Here is a 23,872-nt window from a genome sequence, read left to right as displayed (position 1 = left end):
TGTGGGTTCTCCAGGTGCCCTCAGAGCTGTGGCTCACACAGAGTGAGAAGTCAGAGGCTAAGTTCCTACCATCGGTTTATTGAAGGAAAGCAAGTTCCTGGCTGGCTGCTGGCCCTAGCTCAGGGAGGCTGGCGACCCCGAGACCCTGGTAGCAGTCCAGACCCTGGCCTGTGGCGCTGAAAGACAGGAACAGCCAGGCGTGTTTCCAGAACCTTCCTCCAGCGGCCCAACAAAGCTTGTAGCTCCTTGGTGCCGAGCAGGGCTGCTTCTTATGGTGAGGAGGCAGGAGGGTGACCACGGTGAAGGCTGCCTCCTAGCTGCACCCCACCCACCTGCAGTTTTCAATGTGGGGCTTCTTGCCACGAGTGCAGGGGCAAGGGAGTCCGAGGCCCACAGGGGCTCCCTGCACCGAGGCCCGGAAGCTGGAGGAGGCCTGCCTCCTGCTGGCCTGGCCCCCACCTGGTCCAGGCAAGGCTGAGGGAAGTGTGCAAGGCCATTCGAGGCGTCTGCAACCCAGACGTGGCAGGGCATCTGCAAGAGGCAGAGGGAAGAGATCAGCAGCCTGACTGGGGTGGGAGCGAGCCCGTCACCCTGGCCGGCCTGCAGTACCTGTGCTAGACCCGCTCAGGCTCAGGCTCGTCGTCTTCCTCATCCTCGTCCTCCTCGTCCTCAGCACAGGCCTTGTCCAGTGGCGCCTCCCCATCCCGGGCCAGCTCCTCCACGTGGGCCAGCATGTCGGCCATCAGCGCCTCCTCCAGACGCTTGCGCACCTGCTGCACCAGCTCCTCCTGCTTCCTGGAAGGACACACTCTGACAGGGCACACGGGCTGGGCACCCTCACCTCAGGGCCTCAAGGAACCCAGTGATCGGTCCACAGGTACGCCACCACCCATCCCTTCTAGGAACTCCGACGGCTTCCCCATCAGCTTGAGCGACCGCTGGTCTAACATTTTCAGCTTTTCAGGTCCAAGATACATGGGAACCACAGATGACAGCCGGCTGAGGGCCACCATGGGCCCCGAATCTAGTTCCACCAGGTCCTGCTCTTGTCCCTGTCTGGCCTGACACACTGGTGTGAGACAGGAAACCCAGGCCAGGCCCTCAGGGTCCAGGGCCTCCCGCTGAGGAGCCTTGTCTCAGCGCTCAGCAGCCCTGTCCACACAGGAGCGCAGAGCCACCCGGGTCCTCTCCTTCCCTGGCCACTCCCGACCAGGCCTGGACCCTTCCTGAGGGCTGTCACTCAGGTCCAGCCCCACCCAGCTTCTTCAGTTTCCCAATTCTCCCAGGCCTGTGGTAGTCATGGTTACTGAGCCAAGACTGAACCTCACAGTCTGTTACCCCCGCCCCCCTCGACCCCAGCCATTCTAGAACATACTGAGAAGCCAGGTAGTTGCCGGCCTGCCCTGCATCCCTGCCATGACGAACTGTGGAGATGGGGGCGGGGCACGGGACAACAGGTACCTGATGTCGTCATCAGTCACCATGAAGGCTTTGCACAGTGGCTGCGCAGTGTTTAGCCACACGCCAGGGTTCTTTTCGACGGCTGCCGAGAGCTGGCCCGTGATGGGCAGGGTGCTGGTGTGCAGCGCACTGGCGATGGCCGACAGCAGCGTCTCATCGGTGCAGCCTGGGCCCACCCCTGTGGGGAGGACAGTGTGGGCAGGCCCGGCCAGCACAGGCTGCTCCACGCCCCACAGGCCTAGGCTGCCACCTGGGAAGCCATGACCTCACCCTAGGCTAGTCTGTCAGAAGACAAGGAGTCAGTCCACAGACCTCACCAAAGCCTGGCGTGGCGGCCCAAGCCTGTAAGCCCAGGCAAAGGCAGAAGACAGGCGATCTGTGCGCCTGAGGCTTGCCAGGGTTCCACACTAAGTCCCGGGAGGTGGCTAGCAGAGTGCTTACTAATCTCGTCGAGGACCTGGGAATGCTTCCCAGCACCCCTCAGAGGGCTCCCAACCGCCTGTCACTCCAGATGCAGGCTATCTGACGCCCTCAGCCTCCACGGGAACCAGTACCCAGGCAGTACAAAGAACTCCACACAGGCACACACACATACAAATAAACACACCTTAAAAAAAGAAGAGGCCTCACCACCAGGGCACCACCCGCCTCACTGACGTCAAGAGGGCAGCATCCCCCCGCCCCAGCTCACCCTGCAGGCCCTTGGGCAGGTCCATGGTTCTGACCAGCTCCTCAGCGATGTCGAAGGCACTCAGGCCGCTCAGCTTCTTCTCCCAGAACAGCTTTAGGGTGAGAGAGGCAAGGTTACAGGAAGCAGAGGTGGGAGGGATGTGACCAATCCATCCATCCCAGCCCCTAGGAGCCACGGGGGTGTTCACAAATAGGCCTGAAAAACACAAATGAGCCTTGGCTTTTGTTATGTTGATTTTTTTTTTTTTTGTTTTAAGCGGAGGTTTCTTGCTGAGCAGGGTTGGGCTAAGGGTGAGCCACCCAGCTCGGGGCATTCTTTCTGAAGAGTAAGTACTTTACAAGCAAAGACACAGAGGCCGGGGATGCAGCTCTGGGGCAAGGGAACCTGCCTATCTCGATCAAGGCGCTGGCTCCTTGCTCCCAGAAGGACGCCTGGAAACTGCGCGGGGGCTCACCTGCCTCGGCTGGTCCACCGCCTTCTGCGGGTCGCTCTTGACCTTGTTGCTGGGGTGGTTGGTGATCTTGGTCACCGGCTGCTTGAAGATGGATGCGGTCTGCCGTACAGGCAGTGCGGTGTTCAGGTCAGGCTTGCCCTGGGGGGAGAAGACTCTGCAGCGGGCCGCTCCGACCGGGATCCACGGAGGGTTGGAGGGGCCAGGGAGGCGTTTAGCCAGAGCCTGAATGGTGTTGGGCGGGCGATCAGGCGGGCAGATCTCCCACCCACCAAACCAAATGCGCGCCATGCTTCCGCCAGCCGAGGTACTGACTCGATGGCGATGGTGGCTAACCCGCAGGGCCCGCCCCCTGCCCTGACGTCACCGCCCTCACCTTGACCTGGTTGGAGGAGTCATAGCGCACGCGCTGGCGGCTCTTATTCATCTTGTTCATCAGCATTTTCCCCGTGCGGAAATCGAAGGTGCTGAGGTCCATGGAGCCGCCCAGGTACCGCGCCAGCTGTGGCTTGCTGCGGAACTTCTTCCCGCTGGGGCTGCGGGCGGGAGGCTGGTCAGCCCGAGCAGGTCACCCCGGCCCACCACTCTTGGAAGGGGGTGCTCTCCGCGCTTCAGGGTCTCATAGGGAAAGCGAACGGGAAGAACAGCCCTAGGGAGCCGGGGCTTGGGACCTGCACCCTCGGGTGCCTGGGTCAGAAACCACCTATCTGTAGGGGTACAGGTCTCATGTAGCCCAGGCTGGTCTCAAAACTCACTATGTAACCAACAATTCCTGGTCCTGCTGGGCAGTGGCGGCGCACACCTTAGTCCCAGCACTCGGGAGGCAGAGGCAGGCGGATCTCTGTGAGTTCGAGGCCAGCCTGGGCTACAGTGAGATTCAGGACAGGCACCAAAACTACACGGAGAAACCCTGTCTCGAAAAACCAAAAAAAAGGGTTGGGGATTTAGCTCAGTGGTAGGGTGCTTGCCTAGCAAGCGCAAGGCCCTGGGTTCGGTCCTCAGCTCCAGAAAAGGAAAAAAAAAGAATAAATAAATTTTAAACAAAGGAATTCCTGATCCTGCGGCTTCCAGCTCCTGAGTGGCCACTGCCTGGATTCAAGTGTTGCTAGAGGTAGGACCCATGGCTTCAGGACTGCTACACAGTCCTCAGCTTCCTTTGATTGGTTTTGAGACAGGGTCTCATGTACCCCAGGCTAGCCTTAACTTGCCATATAGTCAGTGCTTCCTTAACTCCCGAGTGTGGGCTGGCACACGTGTACCAGCGTGTTCTCTTAGGCCCGTGCACACAGGACAGGCATAGTTTTGACAACCCTAACTGCCCCAGTCAAACTCTAGGTCTTCTGGAAACTGGATCCCAACTGTGATGAACACTCAGAGCAAAAGGTAGGGCAGCCTGTGTGATCCACTACATGCTGGAGTATTACTCAGCCACGAAAAGGAACAGAGCTCTGACATATTACAGTACGGAGGAGCCCTGAGGACATCGTACTATCCGTGGGGTAGGATAGAGAGTGTTCCAGGACCAGCAGCAGGTCTGTCAGGGCTGAGTGGGATATTCTGGGATTGGTTTCATAGTTGCACGATCTCTGTTCTCAGTAAAGTCACAAGTGGTGGCAGGCTGGGTGTGGCTCAGTGGTGAGCTAGCGTGGGAGCGTGTGAAGGCTCGGGGTTCCATCCTAGTCTCAGCGCAGGGGAGCTCTGGCAGTCGGGCTGACGTTACATCTTGCTGGCAATCACTGTCCCTCTTGACAGCTGAGGTGGTCGTGTCTGCTGGGAACCTTTGTATGTGACTGTCCTGCCCAGACGGATAATGCCCCACGCACACCAGGATCCCAGAGTGCCCCCAGAACCCACCCTGCCAGGAGAGACCCCCCAGTGTGAGAACCACACAGAAATGAGGCACCCCAGCCCACACTGCCTGCCAGGGCCTGGGGTCCCAAAACCACTGGGCTGGCACTGAGCAGCCCACATGTGCCCCAAGCTTCAGATCAGCTGGACCCCAGCCAGGCACAGGCCTTTGATTGGCAGCTGCTTAGGGGGTGGGAGGGAGCATGGGTAGTGTAAGGCAAAGGCTTTGCCACACTGAAACCTTGGTCCCCTGTCTCCACCTTCTGAATGTGGTGATGACGGGCAGTGAAGCCTGGTTTTTGTGGTTGGTATGGGGACAAACCGGAGCCAACTATGCCCCAGGCGGAAGTCTACTCACTGAGCTCCGGCCTTAGCCCCTGGGGCCTCATTTTAAAATGGCAAATGCTCCAAAGTCATATTTGATGGTGATCCCACCTTTGTGAACACGCCAAAGCCCACTACCCTCTAGTGAGTGAATTTGGCATATAGGTTGAATCATCTCAACAAAGCTGTATTAATTTAGAAAACAAAACTACAAAACCAGGCATGGTGGCACATGCCTCTCAGCTGAGGCTGAGGAAGGAGGGCCCCAAGTTCCAGACCAACCTGGGCTACATAGCAAGACCGTGTCTCAAAAACAAAACAAATCCCAGTCAGAAAGGCTGTGGCGGCTGGGGTGGGGGTGCCTTGTGATGTAGTGTGTGGCAAACAGTGCAGGGTGCTTTCTGAGCACTGCTGCAGACCCACACAAGGCCATGCAATGCACCCAGAGCTGGGCAGCTCGAGCTTGCCCTCAGCAGGCAGGGTGTAGACCTGCAGTAACCCTGGGGACAAAGTTCCCGGGCCGAAGAGTGCACATGGTGTCAGGCCACGTGTGGGAGGGTTCTTAGTGAGGAAGCTCACCGAAGAACCTTTTGACTGACAGGATGTCATGCACAAATGAGGTGGGTGGCATCTGCAGCTGTTCTGGGGCATGGATATGCAGGACAGGGTAAGTGGGGTAATTACAGCCTGGGGACAGGTGGCTTTGGACCAACTCCCAAAGGAGGAGGGCCCATTGTCCGGGCCACAGCCCCCAGCAGGCACAGGTGTTTCTCACACTTTGTGCTTTAGACAGAGGTGAGGACAGCAGCAGGCTGGAGGGCTGCGAGGCCTGAGGTGCCCAGGAAAAAAGTGGCAGAGCTGGAATCATGTCCTTGGACTCTAGAGGACAGAACACCGGGGTTAACGAGCTTTACAAAGCCCCAGCGAGGCTGCACAAGTCAGGAAGAAGGGGGTGGGGCCGCATGCACATGGGACCCAGAGACACCATTAGCAGCCCTCCTGGGAAGACCCCTCAGTCCTTTAGGAACCAACAGCCCCGCCCCTCTTTTCAGACCTAAAGGAACCTGAGACTCCACAAGACCAAGGGCCCGCAGAACTTCCCCACAAAGCCGCCATGCAATTCTGGCTGCATGAGGAAAGGGCGACTGGGAATGCAGTACAGCGGCAGGGTGCCGGCCTGGCACGCACAAGGCCCGGGGTGCTGTGCCCACCACACCGCACAAAAGCCGAGGGGAGACAGCAGCAGGTGCGGGCTGCAATTCGGACAGCTGTGTTACCCTGCCCGAGAGGCTGCACGCCAGCCCGGTTTACGTAGACTACTGCCTAGACACCACCGCATCAAAATTTAAAAAAGTATGGACACAGAAACAGGAAAGGCTGGGTGTTCACAGTGATCAGAAGCCGCTGTGGCAGATGTGACTTCCGGGGGCACGACTGAAGCGCAAGGGCCGTGGAAGAACCGCAGAAATGGAGGCATGGGGCGGGGGGGACGAGAAGGCAGAATGTGCAGCTGAGGGGATCAAGCCACCCGGGCAGCTCGCCCTGCTCCCCGGAACCTCGGTGTGGCCCCCGCGAACTCCCCACGAGGGCCCCGGGGTCCACCCCGCCCCCCCACCCCGCTTCCCAGCGGCGTCTGGCCACGGCCGGGCGCCCCTCGCCTGGCGCGCACGGTCCCCGATCCCGCAGAGGACAAAAGCTCGCGCCACGGACGGGCGCCGAGCCACGAGGCTGCCGCGGCGGGCGGCGCGCACGCGTACTGGGCCGGCCAAAGCCCCGCGCGGCGCACGCGCGCTGGGTGACAGCGGCGCGGAGCGGTGCGCACGAGCAGTAGGCGAGGCGCTGGGCCGGGCGCACGCGCGCTGGGCGAGGAGCCGAGGCCGGCGCGTGCGCAGCGGCCACGGCCGGCACGCAGGACGCACGCACGTCGCCCGGCCCAGACCGCGGCCCGCAGTCGGGGCGCCCAGGCCGCCGCAGAGGCCGCTGGGAGGCGCCCGTTGGGGCCCTGCGCGGCCGGCGCGCTCATTCACCTATAGTAAAAGACATCCCTGTGGCCGGCCGACAGCCCCGACCTCCTGGGCACTTCTTCCCTCTCCCAGCCCTGCGGGAGCGCCGGGCACTCCCACCTCTTCCGCTCCATTGCGCCCCGGCTCTCCGCCCGCCTCCGGGCCCGCCGCCGCCGATGCCGCCGCCGATGCCGCAAGTCGCGACCCCCAAGCTCGTCGCCGCCTCGGTTCCCGCCGCCGCCGCCGCCACTCGCCGCGGCTGTTCCGCCCCGCGGGCCTCCGCCCTCCGCCCCCAGCCGGGCGCGCGCCGGCTTTGCCACCCGCTCGGCCCCCTCCCCGCGCTTCACAGCCCCCGCTAGGGGGGCCGCTCCGCCCACCCGCCCGCGCGTGGGGCCCGTCTGCGCAGTCGCGGAGTCTGGCCCCGCCCCTCCCAGCTCGTGGGACTCGTCTGACGGCCCTCGAGCCTCTCTGCGCAGCCGCAGCCTCGGTCCCGCCCCTATTCGCTCGCAAGACCCGCCCCACGGCGGGGAGGCCAATCGGATCAGTCTGCGCTCCTCCGCTCAAAAGTACCTCGTGGGCCCCGCCCTGGACACGCCCCGTGGCATTCCGACCAATCAGAGTGCCCAGGATGTCTCCGTTCACTTGTATGGCCCGCCTCGACAGAGACAGCCAATCAGCGTGGTGGGGTGGGACACCAACCGCGCTTGCGCTCTGGACTCCTCAAGCAGCGAGCGTTCTGCACCTGGTCTTTAGCACGCTGGAATCGTTTCCGCCGGGCAGGCGTCTGTCCTGGGGTTGGGATCGGCTGCACCTGCGCAGTGTGCGTCTGGCAGGGACTCGACATACTCGCCTATTGCGACAGTAGTGTAGCTCCAATCCCACCCCGCATACCTCTGCGGTCCTCCTGCCTCTGCATCCACAATGTTGGGTTGACAGACGTGCACCACCACTCGGCTTCACCCAAAACTGTTTTTTAAGTTTATTCTTGCCGGGCGGTGGTGAGCACAACTTTGATCCCAGCCCTCCGGAGGCAGAGGCAGGTGGATCTCTGTGAGTTCCAGGCCAGCTTGGTCTACAGAGTGAGTTCCAGGGTAGCCAGGGCTACACAGAGAAACCCTGTCTTGGAAAGATAATTTAAAAACAAAAACTGTACGTTTTCCCATCCAGAACCATCTAATTTTCCCAGGCACGGTCTCTCATCCTGGAGCTCACTGTTTTGCCTAGACAGGCGGGCCAGGGAGGTATCTGCACCATGGTCACAGGCATGTGCCCTGCTGGGCTCTTCTGTGGGTATTGGGGAAAGGGTTCATGTTCCTGTTTGCTTGGCAAGCAGGTTACTGAACTATCACCCCTCTCCATTTTTTTTTTTTATTAGACTAATAGGAGGTCTTAAGTAGCTCAGGGTGTTCCCGGCCTTCTATAAAGCTGAGGATGCCCGTACTGATCCTCTCACCTCTACCTCCACAGTTTGGGGATGACAGGTGGGCACTAGGACACTCAGTTATGTGGTGCAGGGGATGGAGGCTCGCACATGGTAAGGAGCTACATCCCCAGCCTGGTTTCTGACCTGTACCGTTTTCCTGAATCCCACGCCTGAATAACCCAGAGGCTTACCTCAGGTGCTCAGGTCTGATGGAGCCACCCCAGCCTCCCTTTTTGCTTGGTTTGGGACAGCTCCGGCTGTCACTCTCCCATCCTGCCTCAGCCTTCCAAGTGTGGGAGGACCCTGCTGGACCACTCCTCAAGTCAAAAGCTTCACTAAATCTCTCAAGCTGGCCTTAACTTCCCAATCCCCCTGCCTGAGCATCCCGAGTAGCTGGGACAACAGGCCTGCATTCCCGGGCCCTGGTCTTGTTATTAAAGATTTATGTGTATGAATGTTTTGTCTACACGTCTGTCTGTGCATCATGTGTTTCTGGAGCTGAGGCCAGAACGGGGTATGAATCCCAAGACTGGAGCCGCTATGTAGGTGCTGGGACTAGAACCTGGGTCCTCTGCAAGAACAAGGGCTCTTTACCACAGAGCCATCTCCAAACTCTTTTTTTGTCCCCACAATCCCCTTTTTTGAAACCAGGTTCCATGTAGCCTAGCACCTACATAGCGGCTCCAGTCTTGGGATTCATACCCCGTTCTGGCCTCAGCTCCAGAAACACATGATGCACAGACAGACGTGTAGACAAAACATTCATACACATAAACATTCATACTCTCCAAGTATCAGAGGATAACCCTGAACTCTTGATCCTCTTGACTCAATGTCCAGAGAGCTGACAGGATAGGTGGGTGCCACTGTACCCAGGACTTTCTGAGACGACGTCACTACATCGCCCACACTGTCTGGAACTCAGATGAAAATGTGTGTGTTGCACCAGGATGGATGGCAGCATTTTTTATAACCAAAGCAGCACTTTCTAGGGCTGTGGCTGTAGCTCAGGACAGCTCTCACTTACCACACAGGAAGCCCTGGGGAGCCTCTCAGCCCCACAAACACAGGCATGGCGGAGCACACCTGTTGTCCTAGCACTTGGGAGGCAGAGGCATGGGTAAGAAGTTTAAGGCAGCCTTGGTTACATATTGAGTTTGAGGCTAGCCTAGGCTACCTAAGACCCTGTCTCAGCACAACTAAACCAGGAAGGCGGCTGCTGTGCAGCTGCAGAGGCTGCAGGGACTCTGAACACTATTTACGAGCCATTAAAGTTGAGTGACTTACGAGTCAGCCCCAGGGAACACACGGTGCCGTTTCTATCCAGAAAATACTTCAGTGTGGCAAGGATTTCTGCTTGCCATTGAAGACTTTTCCAGACGTCCAAATGTTGGGTGCTGACAGGACCCCTGAGCTGGGGGAGCCTTGAGGAGGACAAGGAGGAGGGAGCTGGGGGAGCATGAGGAGACCCAGGCGTCGGAGGTGTAAGAACAAGGTTTAATGCTAAACCCACGAAGGCAGCCCAAGTGTCCATCAATGCAGAGGCTCCCCCAGGACGATGCGGGCGTCCTCAGTGTCCGGCTTCCTCGGCATCCTCCACTGGGCTAAGCTGTTCCTGAGGCAGCAGGATGGCACCTGGGAGGGGACAGCACAGGGTGAGCTCAGCACACAAGGAGCCAGCCCAGGGCCCCGAACCCTGTGAATGATGCCAACAGTGTCACATGAGCTACAGGCCCTTGTCTGGAGGATGGGAAAGAGGGCTGGGAGGGTAATTAATAGACTAAGTGCCTGCCACAGAAACACGGGACCCAAGTTCCATCCCCCAAAGACAGGCAAACAAGAAGGTGGTAGCTGTCCAGTCCAGCCAGTGCATGAGCTCCAGGTTCAGACGCCTGTGTGGTTGGCACTGGAGACGGTTCAGCAAGTGATGAACACCAGCCGCTCTGGAGAGGACCTGGACTTAGTTCCCAGAACCACACAGCAGCTCATAACCACCAGTGACTCCAGGTCCAGGGGCTCTGGAGCCCTCTTCTGGCCTCTGTGGGCACTGCAGGGGTGTAGGGGTGTGGGGGGGCACTGCAGGGGTGTAGGGGTGTTTGTGTGTGTGTGTGTGTGTGTGTGTGTGTGTGTGTGTGTGTGTGTGTGTGGGCACTGCAGGGGTGTAGGGGTGTGTGTGTGTGTGTATGTGTGTGTGGGGGCACTGCAGGGGTGTAGGGGTGTGTGTGTGGGGCACTGCAGGGGTGTAGGGGTGTGCGTGCGTGCAGGGGCTGGAGAGACAGCGCAGTGAGTGAGAACCTGCTGTGTAAGAATGAGGACCCACGCTCTGGCACCACATAAGTCAGGCTCTGCTGTGCATGCTCGCAGCCCCAGCTCTAGGGAGGGAGGCTGCAAGAGACGGGAAGACCCCACGAAGTTGCTGGTTGGCCAAATGGCCTAGCCAGAGGCAGATTTCAGGTTCAGTGAGATTTTGTTTCAAGGCAGTAAGGTGGAGACAGATAGTGGAAATCACCCACCCCAATCCCTGGCTTCCATGCCTATGCACGTGCATACATGCATACATGCATACACACACGCACAAGTTGGGGCATGAGTGGTCTACACAGGACTGTATTGTGGGCAACAAGCTACCAATATAACCAAACAGCCAGTTTGGTGTGGCTTGAAGACACACGGTGCTGCATGCCCTCAGCATATCCCAAGAGGCCCGGGGCAAGGGACAGCCTCAGCGCTTCCATCTGTACAATGGAGTGTCTGCATCCCACCAGATGTGGGCACCAGCTCTGTGAGCTAGGCTGCAAGCCAGTCTAGCAGCTGAGGTCGTGACCAGGATCCAAAATCCTGGGGTATGGGGACGTCTCAGGGATCCCCTCCAGAACCACTCCAGAACCCCCAACCCACAGCAGTCAGGCCCAACACTCAGACTCACCAGGGAGGTCCTGTGTGTGGCGAGGGGTTGCCTAATCATCCTTCTTAAACTTGCCATTGATGTAAGGCACCCAGTCCAGAATCAGTCGCCAGTCTGTGGCCCACACGAGCCCCACGGCACCCACGGCACCCCACATGCTGGCTGTGGGGACCCTGGGGGGACAGAAGCAGTTAGAAGCTGCTGGTGACTTAGCCTTTGAGAATCTTCTCCCACGACATCCCATGATGACAGTCCAGAGCCCTCCCAGTGCCTGACCACAGGGCGTGTGGGAGGCTGAGGCAGGAAGGCTGCTTTTGGTTCACAACCAGCCTAAAAGGCTGGGCCTGAGGGTGTACACCTTTAATCCCAGCACTCAGGAGGCAGAAGCAGGTGGATCTCTGAATTCGAGGCCAGCCTGGTCTACAGAGTTCTAGGACAGCCAGGGCTACACAGAGAAACCTTCTCGAAAAAACAAATGAACAAAAAAAGAACTTGGATTCCAAGCACTGGATGGCCATGAAACCTTCGTCTGGGTCAGCTCAGGACTTGGGGTTGGTTCACTGTAAGACCCTTCCCTTTCGGGTGACAGTCCCAGGCTGCTGGGTTCCATTGGTCATGGCCAGTGGGACCGTGTGGAGTTTGGAAGAGAGAGTCTGTGAACCTCAACTATGCAGATCACCAAGATACCAGCCACCCAGCTACACTGCTAGAACCTGACCTCCCCTGTCCCCTACCAAGACACACAGGCTGGCACCTCCAAGCTTCAGATACAAACAGTACCTCCCACAAGTGAGCCCCACGTCCTGGTCTCCCAGCAGGTGACCTCTGCCTGTAACAATCACAAAATTCATGCTGCTGTCCACTGAGATCACCAATACTATACAGCTTATCCTGTGGGGTCAGGCAAGGTACAGTTGTTGGCATTGATGCACTTACTATCTACCCTACATCTCCCTACCTACCTATGTATGTATGTATGATTCTATGTATGTATCTATCTATCATGTATCATCTATCTACTCTATAATCTATCTATAATCTATCATCTATCTATGTATCTACCATCTGTCCATCATCTGTTTATTGAGACAGGGTTCCATGTGTTCCACTCTGGCTTGGAATTCACGATGCATCAGAGGACAGGCATGAATTCCTGATTCTCCTGCCTGCAGCTCCCCAGTGCTGGGATGACAGCCCCATGACAGGCCCCTGGTACCGGGGATGGCCCCTAAGACCTCAGAATTGCGTGTGAGATTGGAAGGGTGACTTTGGGACTGCAGTATTAATGTGATAACTTCTATAACACGCACACGTTGTTGCTGTTGTAGAGGTGCGTCCTTTGTCTCCAAGGCTGGCCTTGAATTTCTCATCCTCCTGCCCTGTCTCCTAAGTGCTGGCCCTGTCCCAGCCTGCCAAGCCCATGTGCAGTGCTGAGGACTGGCACACAGAGCTGAACGAGGGATCCGCCCGCTGGGCCACAGCTGCAGATTTGGCACACCTGGATGACAACCGTTTTGGAGGGCTGGGGTTGTCACTTAGAGGTGTTAGCTTGACAACGGGTCTAGGGTCCGAATCTCACTGCCATCGTTGCAAAAAGCAATAATCAAAATTAAATTAAAAAAACTTAAAAGCCGGGAGGTGGGGGCTGGAGAGGTGGCTCAGTGGTTGGGAGAGCTCACTGCTCTTGCAGAAGATCCACGTCTCCAGCTCCAGGGGATCCAACGCCTTCTGGACCCTTCCGGCACCCGCACTCTCGTGAGCACAAACGCTCACATATACATGTAAGTGGAAATAAACTAAAATTTAAAAAGGGACGAAAGGGGCTGGAGAGATGCCTCTTCCTCCGGAGGATCCAGGTTCAATTCCCAGCACCCACATGGTGCTCACAACCATCTCTAGCTCCGGGTTCAGGGGATCCGATGCCCTCTTTGCCTACGCGGCTTCCAGGCTACACGGTACACAGATATGCATGCAAACAGAACACTCATGGTGGGTGCCTATGGTTTCAGTATTCAAGGAGTGTGACGCAGGGGGACTGCCGGGAGTTCGAGGCCAACCTGGGTTACAGAAACACTGTTTCCAAAAAAAAAAAAAAAAAAAAATTAAAGAAGGCAAAATCGGAGCCAAAAGCAGCAAGGCGCCGGGCTGAAAGCCGGAGTCCCGAGCCGTAGGAGCCCAGGGTACCCGCCCGTACCGCACAGGGATCCCCAGGTCGGGCTGGGGAAACTGAGGCTCGGGGCAGCTCAGACTGACCTTGGATCCTCTACCTGCACTGTGTCCGGGAGTACTTCAGCTGCCCCAGCCTCAGTTTCCCCCATGTTCCCAGGGCACAGGGGTGGGATGGTGGGCGGGCTCCTCACCAGTTCTTGGCCAACTCCCGGTAGCGCGGGCCCAGAAACTTGCCCAACATCGCGGCAGGGTCTCGGCACTCTGGGTCACCCCGTTCCCGTTGCCCTGGAGCACTGCGCATGTGCGGACCAACGGCGCATGCGCGAAGGGAAACGCACCACCCGCTTCCGGCGGTCGTGCTGGCCGGTTCCGAAGACATTGACTTCTTACTTCCGGGGAGGGCTGACAGACACGCTAGGCCCCGCCCCTGTGGGCGGGGCGTCTAGCCTGAGGTCGCAGCCCATCCTGACGCTGTCTCCAGGCGGCCTGAGGCACTGGAAGGGGACTTCGGGCCCGGGGTCCGAACGTGATGACTAATCGTACACACTGGTGGGGGCGCACGTCTCTAATCCCAGCCCTCGGGAGGCAGAGGCGGGAGATCTCTGAGTTCGAGGCCAGCCTGGGCTACAGAGTGAGCTCCAGGACAGTCAGGGCTGCACAGAGACACCCTGTCTCGAAAAACCAAACAACGTCAACAAACAGAACAAAACCACACGCTCTGTTGTTCTTGAGAAGGTGCCTCCACCTCCTAAGCCCTGGGCCTGCACCTCCAGGCCTGGCATAGGCAGGCAGTGCTGGGGGTGGAACCCAGGGCTTTGTGCAAGCTAGAGGAGCAGGCTACCCACTGGGCCACAGGCCTGCCCCATCCGATTAAACAGGAGTTAGCAGGCCACACAGGCAAGGGACCTGTGCAGGCCCCGAGGGGGAGGCTTGCACTGGAGGTATCCTCCACCTGCTCGGATCTTCCTTACGGGACACCTTGGGTTCCCCTGGTTGGCACACGGGCAGGCCCTCCTTGGTCAACCTTTCCGCTGAAGTCCCTGTCCTGTCTGACCTCCCAGAATGAGAAGACCAGCAGAAGGTAGGCAGGAACACCCCCAGATACACATCCCCCAGCAAGCACTTGGGGCTGCCCCACCTGGATGCAGGGGCACAAAAGCCCGTAGGAAGCTCCGTCCTTTGTCCCTTGGGCCCCACTTTTGAAGTGTGTGTAGTGTTTAGACTGGCATGCGGTATCTGCTCAGCGCTGGACTCCCTCCTGGACCGCACAGTTCCCGGGGGAACCTCCCTGGGGACCGCAGGTTCCATTGGGCCACCGTCCTTGGCCGAGAACCAACAGAGACCGCAGTGCTGGGATCTCGGGGGTGGGCCTTGCTACCACAGGAGGCACAGGCTCAGCGCTGAGCTACTCCCGCCTAAGAGGTTAGTTCAGCTCCGGGTTCAAAGACCTCATCCCACAAACAAAGGTGGGACCAGGAGAGGAGGCTCCATGCTTGAGAACACCGGCTGCTCTTGCAGAGGACCCACATGGCTGCTCACCACCACTTGTAACTCCAAGTCTGGGGCATACGATGCCCTCTTTTGGCTGTCACAGTGCACACACATGGTGCGCACATACATACATGTACACGCAAAATGCTCATATACTTAAAATTTAAAAATACAAAGTTGGGTCGCCATGTCTCTAATCCTAGCACTTGGGAAACTGACGAATCTGGAGCTGAGTTCAAGGCTATCCTCCACTACATAGCAAGGTCCAGGCCAAACAGACATCCGCAGTGCAATTTTTTTCTAAAAAAACCAGCCAGGTGGTGGTGATGATGCAGGCCTTTAATCCCGGCACTCGGGAGGCAGAGGCAGGCTGATCTCTGTGAGCTTGAGGCCAGCCTGGGCTACAGAGTGAGTTCCAGGACAGCCTGGGCTGTTACACAGAGAAACCAGGTTCAAAAACAACCCCCCGCCCCCTTGACTTCCAATACTCAGCACCTATGTAGAGTTTCCGTGACAACCCTCTAACTCCAGCTCAGGAGGCCGAGAGGGACACAGGTGGTCTGGGAACCCAGGGCTTCAGGCACACATGTGGGCAGAACTCTACCAACTGAGCCACCACCTCAGTCCACCCTCTGTGGTCCTGCAGCTGGGCAGCCGTGTGCAGGGCGTCTGTGGACCCCCCTGGGACACAGGGACTCCTGGACGCTCAGGCCGAGGGCAGATCGATTGCTCCTGGATAACCCAGCAGGCAGGGAATCTGGAGGAGCCCCCATGGCCGGCCGGTCCACCTTGAGAACTAGCCACGGGAGCAGGGATGTGGTATGGCAATCTTGTGTTCCCTCCAATCCAGCCTTTCCTCCCACAGGCTTCCAGAGGCGCTGAGTCCCTGAGCCAGAGCGGTGAATACTATCTGTCCTAACAAGGTGTTACCATGGTTCCCACCAAAATCGCCTCACTGGAGATTTTTGGGGTTTCCAAAGGGAGGGTAGCTTGTGAGGACAGAGGTCAGCATGGAGCAGGTATGACCAGAGTGCTGTAGGGGGTCCTTGGTAGTCCCACCAACATCCTCCCCAGGGTCTAGGATGGGAAGAAATGATGCCACAGGGATCTGAACAATGGGCGAAGATACTTGGAAGGGGGACTCATGCACCCCTCGACAGAGCGAGGGAAGCCAGAGCCAGAACCATCTACTGAAGAGCCAGCTGCGGCTGTGTGAATGGTGCCTGAGTACAGTTAACTTCACATCTGGAACAACTAACCCAAGCAGCTGGGTACACCTGTGGGGACTCTGCTGACGGGACCCTCACCCGGGCCACACCCTCCGGCGGCAGGCCACACCCTCCGGCGGCAGGCCACACCCTCCGGCGGCAGGCCACACCCTCCGGCGGCAGGCCACACCCTCCGGCGGCAGGCCACACCCTCTGGCGGCAGGCCACACCCTCCGGCGGCAGCCCACAGGAGGAGGCCGCGTTTGCTCTCCGCCTGCTTGCCCGCTCTGGCTGGCAGGCTCCTCTGCCCTGCGGCTGAGGCTTCCTTCACTGGTGTGAGAGCCCACTTCCCCGGATCCCAGTGCAGACTGAGACCAGCAGTTCCCCAGGAACCCTCCAGGACTCCAGCGCTGGACTGGGACTGCTGAGACCTGTTTGTGGACTGAGCAACTGCTGAACCAGGACTACCCAGATTACAGCCCTTAAGCCACGCTAATACCCCAACCCACAAACGTAATTATGTATCTATATATATTCGCTCCATCGATTCTGTCCCTTTAGAGACCCCTGCACCCTGTTACCCAAGCATTCAGGGCAGTGAGAAAAAAGGAGCATCGAGTCCAAGGCCATGGGGACTAGTCACCTTCCGAGAGGCAGGCTGCGTTTGGGCTGTCGGCGCGTGCCGGGCACAAGCAGGCTCTGGGCTCGTGGGAACGGGGAGGGACGCCGGACGTCCAGACCCTGTGCCAGGCCCTAGGCAGCGTGACCCTTCCATCAACACTGGGTCTTTTGAATGCTACTTTAATAACCTCGTAGACCACGAAATAGGACACCGAGCTCTAGAAACAGCAACAGACAGGAGACTTTTATACAAAAATTTGTTGCTTACAAAACATACTCAAAAGAAAGCTAAAAAAAATAACAGTAAGACACGGAAGGCCTCGTTCTCGCTAAGTTTTGTCTACATTAAAAAAAAAATCTGATAACTAATGTTCTTTTATTCTCCTTAAAAAAAATACGCTTAGGCACGATGTGCTGGTGGCTCTGAACCAGAAGCCAGTCCCCGGCCGCCCGTCGCCGGGGTGCGGCCCGACTCTTCCACAGTTAAGGCATCTTTTTTCTTTTCTGAAAAGTGAGCATGCTGCTTTTGTTTCCAGTTTCGGTTAATCGAGGGGGGAGCTCCCCTCAGCTTGGTTACTGGGGCCAGGACACAGGGCTGTCCCGGAGCCCCGAGGCCCCGAAGCGATCCTGGAGCCCCGGCGCCACCACGGTGAGCCTGAGCCCTCTCCCACGCCTCATCCAGGACCGTCCTGGTGCACCCTGGGCAGAGTGCAGTGGTCCCTGGTCCCACGGAGACCCACGGGACGGCTCACAGGTGCCCGGGCGGGTTGTGGGCCTCACCCAGGCCAGGGTGGGCGGCCGACAGCGCCAGCTGGGGATCTCCGACCACGCCGGACACCTTCTCCTCCTCCCGCCGCTTCAAGCAGGCCGCTTTGGGGTTCAGGTTGCGTTCTGGGGGGAGTGGGGGAGGAGAGCGCGGTGGGAGACGGTCCCCAGGTGGGGACAGGGAGGGTTGGGACTGTGCCGTGGCTACCCCTGGCCAGCAAGAGGCCAGGGCAGAGCAGGATGGGGCGGGCGCGGCCTACCTCGCACCTGCTGCTCCAGGCCCAGGATAACCTGCACGGCCTGCTGCAGAATCAGCAGCTTGGTCTGCGCCTTATCCGACTTGAGGTGCAGCTGGCACATGCGGCCCAGCTCCCGGAAGGCCTCGTTAATGTCCCGCACGCGCACGCGCTCTCGTGCGTTATTGGCCATGCGTCTCTCCCGGTCCCTCAGGTCCTTCTCCTCCAGGGACAGCACCTCGTCCGTACTGCTGGGTCACAGCACCGAGCCTCCGTCAGGGGGGGCCGGGCCGTTGCGTGCTATGTGCTAATGTGTGAGGTGACAACGTGGGTGGCAGCCAGTGTTGGGGAGATGTGCATGACAGACGCTCTTCAGGGTGACGGGGTGACCGGTGCCCTGTGCCGGCGACACCCCTAAGGGCATCTGTCTGTGTGTCCTTAGACCCATGTCTGCGGGAAGGCCAGAGGCCCGCTGTCCCCTAACACATGTGGGGGAGGTGGAGCCTCACAGGGCAGTGGGTTCTTAGCTGTCCCTGCCCCTGCTCATGGCTCTGGGTGACAGGATTCAGGGCTGGGCTGCCCTGCAAGGCAGAGGCTGAGGCCTGGACCGAGCCAGGGCTCATGAGAGCAAACTGCACTCAGGCCTGAGCCCCGCGCCCCAGAGCCACAGGCACCCTAGCTGGGCCCGGAGCGTTGACTCCCAGGCCGGGCGACTGTCTCCTCCACTGACGGACGCCCTGCAGTGGCTACAGACGACTGAACCCAAGGCTGAGACCCTGTCCCTGCCTCTGGCCTGAGGCTTCCTGATAGGAAGCACACACTGGCACAGCCCCCCTCACCCTGTGCTGAACCTGTGCCTCAGTCTCCTCCCGGGGGAGAGCGGGGTGGCAGTCAAAACCCTGGCACCTAGGCTGTGAAGGCCCAGCCCGTGGCCTTTGCTACTCATGTCCCCTGCTGCCCTGGGACGGACCAGATCCCCCTGGGTGGCGGGCAGTGGCCCCAGACCTCAGGACAAGCGCACAGACCAAACTGCATGTGGGCACCAGAGGCTGTGTGCCCAACGGACCCTTGTCTTCCCTTGAGGCCATGTAGGGCCTGATGGGACAAAAGGCCCCTAGGTGGCGGTGCGGCCAGCCCTGTCCACGGGGCGGCAGGTGCGAGGTGAGGGGCGGCGTGTGGCAAGCAGGGGACAGCCAGGGTAGAGCACAGCATGAAAGACAGAGAGCAGATGAGGCGGACTCGTGGGCACAGGGTGGGCCGCGCGTTCTGCCGCCACAGCCATAGAGCCCCTGGAGCCAAGGAGACAGTGGGCGGCTGGGCCGAGTCCACCATGCTGCAGGAGAGAAGGTTAACAGCGGCGGGCGGGCGGGCGGGCAGGAGGGCAGGCGGGCAGGCGGGAGGGCCGGGGCGGGTGCGGGTGAAGGAAGCAGCGGGGTAGGTCCAAGCTCTGGTCCTCCCTTACCGGCCCTGGGCAGGTGGATTAACACCATCTGGGATGGGGAAACTGAGTCAGGGAAGATGCTCTGAGGGGTAGGTCGGGGCCCTGACAGGGTCAGCAGTGATGGTGGTTCCCACACCAGCTGGCACCTCTGGCTCCTGGGCTGGGGGGGCACTGGCCCCTAACAGCCAGGTCCGGGATAAGGACAGGCTAGCAAGAGCCTGGGGTGGGGCAGTCGGACTGAAGTCCTCAGGCAGTGGAGCCCGGGTGCAGAGTCCAGGCCTGTCAGAGGTGGTCCTCAAGGCCAGGAAGGTGGGAAGTCAGTCAGTCAAAGGGGACCGTCCCTCCAGGGCAGGGGGCACCGGCAGAGGGGAACTCCCTGTGGAGGGGTGTCAGTGCAGGGGCGGAGTCTGCACAGGGACGGAGTCCGCGCAGGGGCGGCTGGTGTGGGACAGTAAGGACGCGGCCATCGTCGGGGAGATCAGCGTGGGAAAGAGCCCGTGTGGGGGAAGAGCTGGCGTGAGACAGCTGAGGTGTGAGGGAGTCGGTGTGTGGGATCCGTCAGTGTGGACGCCAGTCAGTGCAGGGAGTAGCTGGTGTGGAAGAGCTGTGATGTCAGTGGGGGAGTGGGGATCGCCAGCATGGGGTCAGGCGGTGTGGACGGGGTCAGTAGGGGTGGACGGGGTTGGTCGGTGTGGATGGGGTCAGTCGGTGTGGACAGGGTTAGTGTGGACAGGGTTAGTGTGGATGGGGTCAGTCTTTGTGGATGGGGTCACTGTGTGGACGGGGTCAGTTGGTGTGGATGGGGTCAGTTGGTGTGGACAGGGTTAGTGTGGATGGGGTCAATCGGTGTGGATGGGGTCACTGTGTGGACGGGGTCAGTCGGTGTGGACAGGGTTAGTGTGGACGGGTCAGTCAGTGTGGACAGGGTTAGTGTGGATGGGGTCAGTCGGTGTGGACAGGGTTAGTGTGGATGGGGTCAGTCGGTGTGGACAGGGTTAGTGTGGATGGGGTCAGTCGGTGTGGACAGGGTTAGTGTGGACACGGTTAGTGTGGACAGGGTTAGTGTGGATGGGGTCGGTCGGTGTGGACAGGGTTAGTGTGGATGGGGTTGGTCGGTGTGGACCGGTCGGTTGGTGTGGATGGGGTTAGTCGGTGTGGACAGGGTTAGTGTGGATGGGGTTGGTCGGTGTGGACCGGTCGGTTGGTGTGGATGGGGTTAGTCGGTGTGGACAGGGTTAGTGTGGATGGGGTCGGTCGGTGTGGACGGGGTCACTCTGTGTGGACGGGTTGGTCGGTGTGGACGGGGGTTAGTGTGGACGGGTCGGTCGGTGTGGACGGGTCAGTCGGTGTGGACGGGTCGGTCGGTGTGGACCGAGTTAGTGTGGACGGGTCGGTCGGTGTGGACGGGGTTAGTGTGGATGGGGTCGGTCGGTGTGGACCGGTCGGTCGGTGTGGACAGGGTTAGTGTGGACGGGGTTAGTGTGGACGGGTCGGTCGGTGTGGACGGGGTCATCACGGCGGCAGTGTGGGGAAGGAGCATGGACAGTCAGTTCAGGGGGTCAGACAGGAAGAGCGAGTGCAGGGGGGCCGTCTGGGGACCCGAGGGTGCGAGGGCCGGTCGGGGAGGGCCGCTCACTGCGCTCTGGCGGGGCAGCAGGGAGGGGGTGGCGGAGGCGCGGGCCGCGGGCCGCCCACTGACCTCGCACCTGCTGCTCCAGGCTGAGGATGACGGCCACGGCCTGGTGCAGGATGAGCAGTTTGGTCTGCGGCTTCTCGCTGCTGAGGTGGAGCTGGCACATGCGGCCCAGCTCCTTAAAGGCCTCGTTGATGTCGCGGACGCGCAGGCGCTCGCGGGCGTTATTGGCCACCCGGCGCTCCTTCTCCCGCTCGGCCTTCTGCTCTGGGGGGAGAAGGTCGTCCTCGTCCTCGTCTGGGCTACGGGGGAGGGGAGCCGGGGGCCAGAGGGAGACAGTGAGGTGGCGTGGTGGCCTGCGGGGCCTCCCGGGGTCTGTGTGCACGGGTGTGACGTGTGTGCACCTGTGGCGTGTGGCGTGTGCGTGCGTGCGTGCGTGCGTGGCCCACGGGGAGGGTTGGCACCTGGTGCGCGTGCGCGGGGCCTTCAGGTCCTTCTTGTCCTCCTCGGCGGCGTCGGCCACGGACGCGTCCTCCTCGTCGGCCTTCTCCTCTTGCTTGATCTCACTGGCGCCTGCCGCGGCGCCCGCCCTCCCGAGTCCTGGAAGAAGCCTGCGATGAGGGGGGCAGCGGCCACCAGGCTGCCCTGGGGGCCCCTGGCCGGGGTGCAGCCTCATCCGTGGGGCAGATAAACGAAGATGGAAAGCGAAACGAGGCCACCAGCACCGCTGCTGCCCCAGGCCACGACTGGAGGCGCTCCGGCCTCCGCACTCTGCGCCCCCGACACAGAGCCGGATCCGGATCCGGCCTCCGCACTCTGCGCCCCCGACACCGAGCCGGACTCGGATCCGGCCTCACCGCACAGGGCGGCTGCAGACACCCAGCGGGCCGGGGATCCGGCCTCACCGCACAGGGCGGCTGCAGACACCGAGCCGGACTCGGATCCGGCCTCCGCACTCTGCGCCCCCGACACCGAGCCGGACTCGGATCCGGATCCGGCCTCCGCACTCTGCACCCCCGACACCGAGCCGGACTCGGATCCGGCCTCCGCACTCTGCGCCCCCGACACCGAGCCGGACTCGGATCCGGCCTCCGCACAGGGCGGCTGCAGACACCGAGCCGGACTCGGATCCGGCCTCCGCACTCTGCGCCCCCGACACCGAGCCGGACTCGGATCCGGCCTCACCGCACAGGGCGGCTGCAGACACCCAGCGGGCCGGGGATCCGGCCTCCGCACAGGGCGGCTGCAGACACCGAGCCGGACTCGGATCCGGCCTCCGCACAGGGCGGCTGCAGACACCCAGCCGGCCGGGGATCCGGCCTCACCGCACAGGGCGGCTGCAGACACCCAGCGGGCCGGGGATCCGGCCTCACCGCACAGGGCGGCTGCAGACACCGAGCCGGACTCGGATCCGGCCTCCGCACTCTGCGCCCCCGACACCGAGCCGGACTCGGATCCGGCCTCCAAACAGGGCGACTGCAGACACCGAGCCGGACTCGGATCCGGCCTCCGCACAGGGCGGCTGCAGACAGACACACGCACTGCTTGAAGACTGCACGTTCACAGCTCTGACAGGCGGGGAGACAAACCCTGCGGTCAATTCTGGGGCAGGGAATGAGTTTGTGGAATGCTACAGGAGGAGCCAGAGAGCGTGTACCCACCCATCGCCCCAGCACGTGGAGGTGGGGGTAGAAGGATCACAAGTTCAAAACCCTGCTGTGTTACAGGGTGAGGGTGTCTAAAAGAAAACACTAAAACCCTAACGCTGATGTGGTGGCACATGCCATCACCCCAGCACTTGGGAGGCCTCAGAAAGAAATGGGAAGTTGAAGGTCATCTCAGCTACACACAATGCTGGGTGCGGAAGCAACCTGGGGGATCCACGGGCCAGCTTGGGAGGCGCCGAGGGGAACTTGGAAAAGACCATTCACAGCTGACACTTGGGACCGGGCTTCTCCTGCGGGACGTCACCCCTGGCCTCCCACCCCATATCCACACAGCCCTTAACACCACCATCGGCATCCCTAAGGCTACCAGAAGGCACCTGCGAATTCCAGGTGGGACACTTCAGTCCTCCACTGGCCGCATGCTCCCACAGGCCACAGGTCCCTGCACGCTGGCCCGCCACAGCCCCCTCTCCCCCCCTCCCCCATGCCCCTTGCTCTCTTAGGCTCCGCCGGCCGGGGCCTTGCACAGGCTACACCTTCCTGCCGGAGGGAGCCTCCGCCTGTCACCTCCCAGACTCAGCATCACTGGCACCCTGAGACACCGTCCCATTTCCTTCCCACACTCGCCCTAAACTACACCCCGCTGGCCCTAATGTCCCCTAAAACTGCGGTAGGGAACTGCCCCCACCACCCTGCTGACAGCCACCGTGGGAACCGCACCTGTCCCAGGCCCTCATCTGAGAAGCAGGCTCCCCGCCAGGAGTCAGCCTGGCCCTGCTGGGACTCAGTGTCCCAGACTGAATCAGAACACAACGGTCCCAAGCTTTCGGGCTACCGTGAGGATATGACAATAGTTAGACCGCTGACTGCTCTTGGCCACTTGGTGGCAAGTGACAGTCCGTGTGTGTGCGCGTGTCTGCACATGTGGGCACGTGTAAGTACAGAGAGCAGAGAAAGACGTCCACCAAGTGCCCTGTTCTGGTCACTTAACCCGGCCCCCAGACAACTGTCACCGAACCCAGAGCTCGCTGTTTTACCGCTAAGCTGGGTGTCCCCCCACCCCCACCTCCGGCTCCTCAGTGACGGGTTACGAGGTGCACACTCAGGCTCTCACGTGAAAAGCACCAACCGAACAACGTCCGTCCCCAACACTGTGGCTTTTAGTTTTGAGGCCCAGGCTCTCACGAACCCGGGGCTTGCCAACGGCAGCTCCTGGGCGCAGGAGGCCCAGGCACACACCACTGTGCATCCAGTTCGGGTGTGCGCGCTTCAGCAGCTTAAACCCGGGCCGCGTCACTCCTCCGGCCTCGGAACAACAGTAATTCTGTCCTTCCTTCCCCTCCCGCTGGGACTTACCGCTGTAAGAGTCAGACGGCCTCTGGGAGAGGTCAGGGAGGGAGCTGGGCTGGCTGGGGAGGCTGGCATGGTTATGCAAAAGGCTGGCACCACTGGGGAGTCCATCCTCAGGGTGGCTTCCACTGACCTATGGAGGACAGACACGTCAGGGTGGCTAGGGCCCCCACGTGCCACCCACC

The 23,872-nt window shown here is 60.3% G+C and overlaps 3 protein-coding genes across 22 annotated transcripts in view; all 3 read right to left on the bottom strand.

Moving 5' to 3' along the window:
- Nucleotides 1–58: 58 nt before the first annotated feature.
- Mbd3 (methyl-CpG binding domain protein 3) lies at nt 59–7,066 on the bottom strand. 4 transcript variants are annotated; one of them, XM_052747181.1, is made up of 7 exons: nt 6,803–7,066; nt 2,980–3,139; nt 2,607–2,828; nt 2,153–2,243; nt 1,462–1,639; nt 610–795; nt 59–531 (listed from the first exon to the last, which is right to left on the bottom strand). In XM_052747181.1, exons 1-6 carry the CDS (start codon nt 6,910–6,912, stop codon nt 615–617), a joined length of 942 nt encoding a protein of 313 aa, XP_052603141.1. In that variant the 5' UTR covers nt 6,913–7,066; the 3' UTR covers nt 59–531; nt 610–614. The 4 variants fall into 4 exon arrangements, with proteins under 4 accessions (XP_052603141.1, XP_052603142.1, XP_052603139.1 ...); XM_052747182.1 differs by having other exon boundaries at nt 2,607–2,744; nt 6,899–7,059; XM_052747179.1 differs by having other exon boundaries at nt 2,607–2,744; nt 6,803–7,021.
- A 2,611-nt stretch (nt 7,067–9,677) lies between these two features.
- On the bottom strand, nt 9,678–13,600 carry LOC128115961 (cytochrome b-c1 complex subunit 10). Its single transcript, XM_052747176.1, has 3 exons — nt 13,467–13,600; nt 11,128–11,279; nt 9,678–9,836 (listed from the first exon to the last, which is right to left on the bottom strand). Exons 1-2 carry the CDS (start codon nt 13,574–13,576, stop codon nt 11,159–11,161), a joined length of 231 nt encoding a protein of 76 aa, XP_052603136.1. The 5' UTR covers nt 13,577–13,600; the 3' UTR covers nt 9,678–9,836; nt 11,128–11,158.
- A 3,212-nt stretch (nt 13,601–16,812) lies between these two features.
- Nucleotides 16,813–23,872, bottom strand: part of Tcf3 (transcription factor 3) — a 28,497-nt gene continuing 21,437 nt past the window's right edge. For 8 of the 17 annotated variants that reach the window (XM_052747160.1, XM_052747159.1, XM_052747163.1 and 5 more), the window contains exons 16-19: nt 23,694–23,820; nt 21,135–21,270; nt 20,737–20,972; nt 16,813–17,486 (exon numbers count right to left, since the gene is read on the bottom strand). In XM_052747160.1, the coding sequence (XP_052603120.1) occupies nt 17,344–17,486; nt 20,737–20,972; nt 21,135–21,270; nt 23,694–23,820 (642 nt within the window). In that variant the 3' untranslated portion in view covers nt 16,813–17,343. Of the gene's footprint in view, nt 17,487–17,620; nt 17,848–20,736; nt 20,973–21,134; nt 21,271–23,693; nt 23,821–23,872 lie in introns of those variants that run through there. The other 9 variants (XM_052747167.1, XM_052747168.1, XM_052747171.1 and 6 more) reach the window with 4 other exon arrangements.

The sequence above is a fragment of the Peromyscus californicus genome, unplaced genomic scaffold (genome assembly GCF_007827085.1).
Source record: "Peromyscus californicus insignis strain IS unplaced genomic scaffold, ASM782708v3 Scaffold_1__1_contigs__length_55948999, whole genome shotgun sequence".
NCBI classification, from domain to species: domain Eukaryota; kingdom Metazoa; phylum Chordata; class Mammalia; order Rodentia; family Cricetidae; genus Peromyscus; species Peromyscus californicus.
Note: the sequence above shows the minus strand (reverse complement) of the source record. Positions and strands in the feature narration are given on the sequence as shown.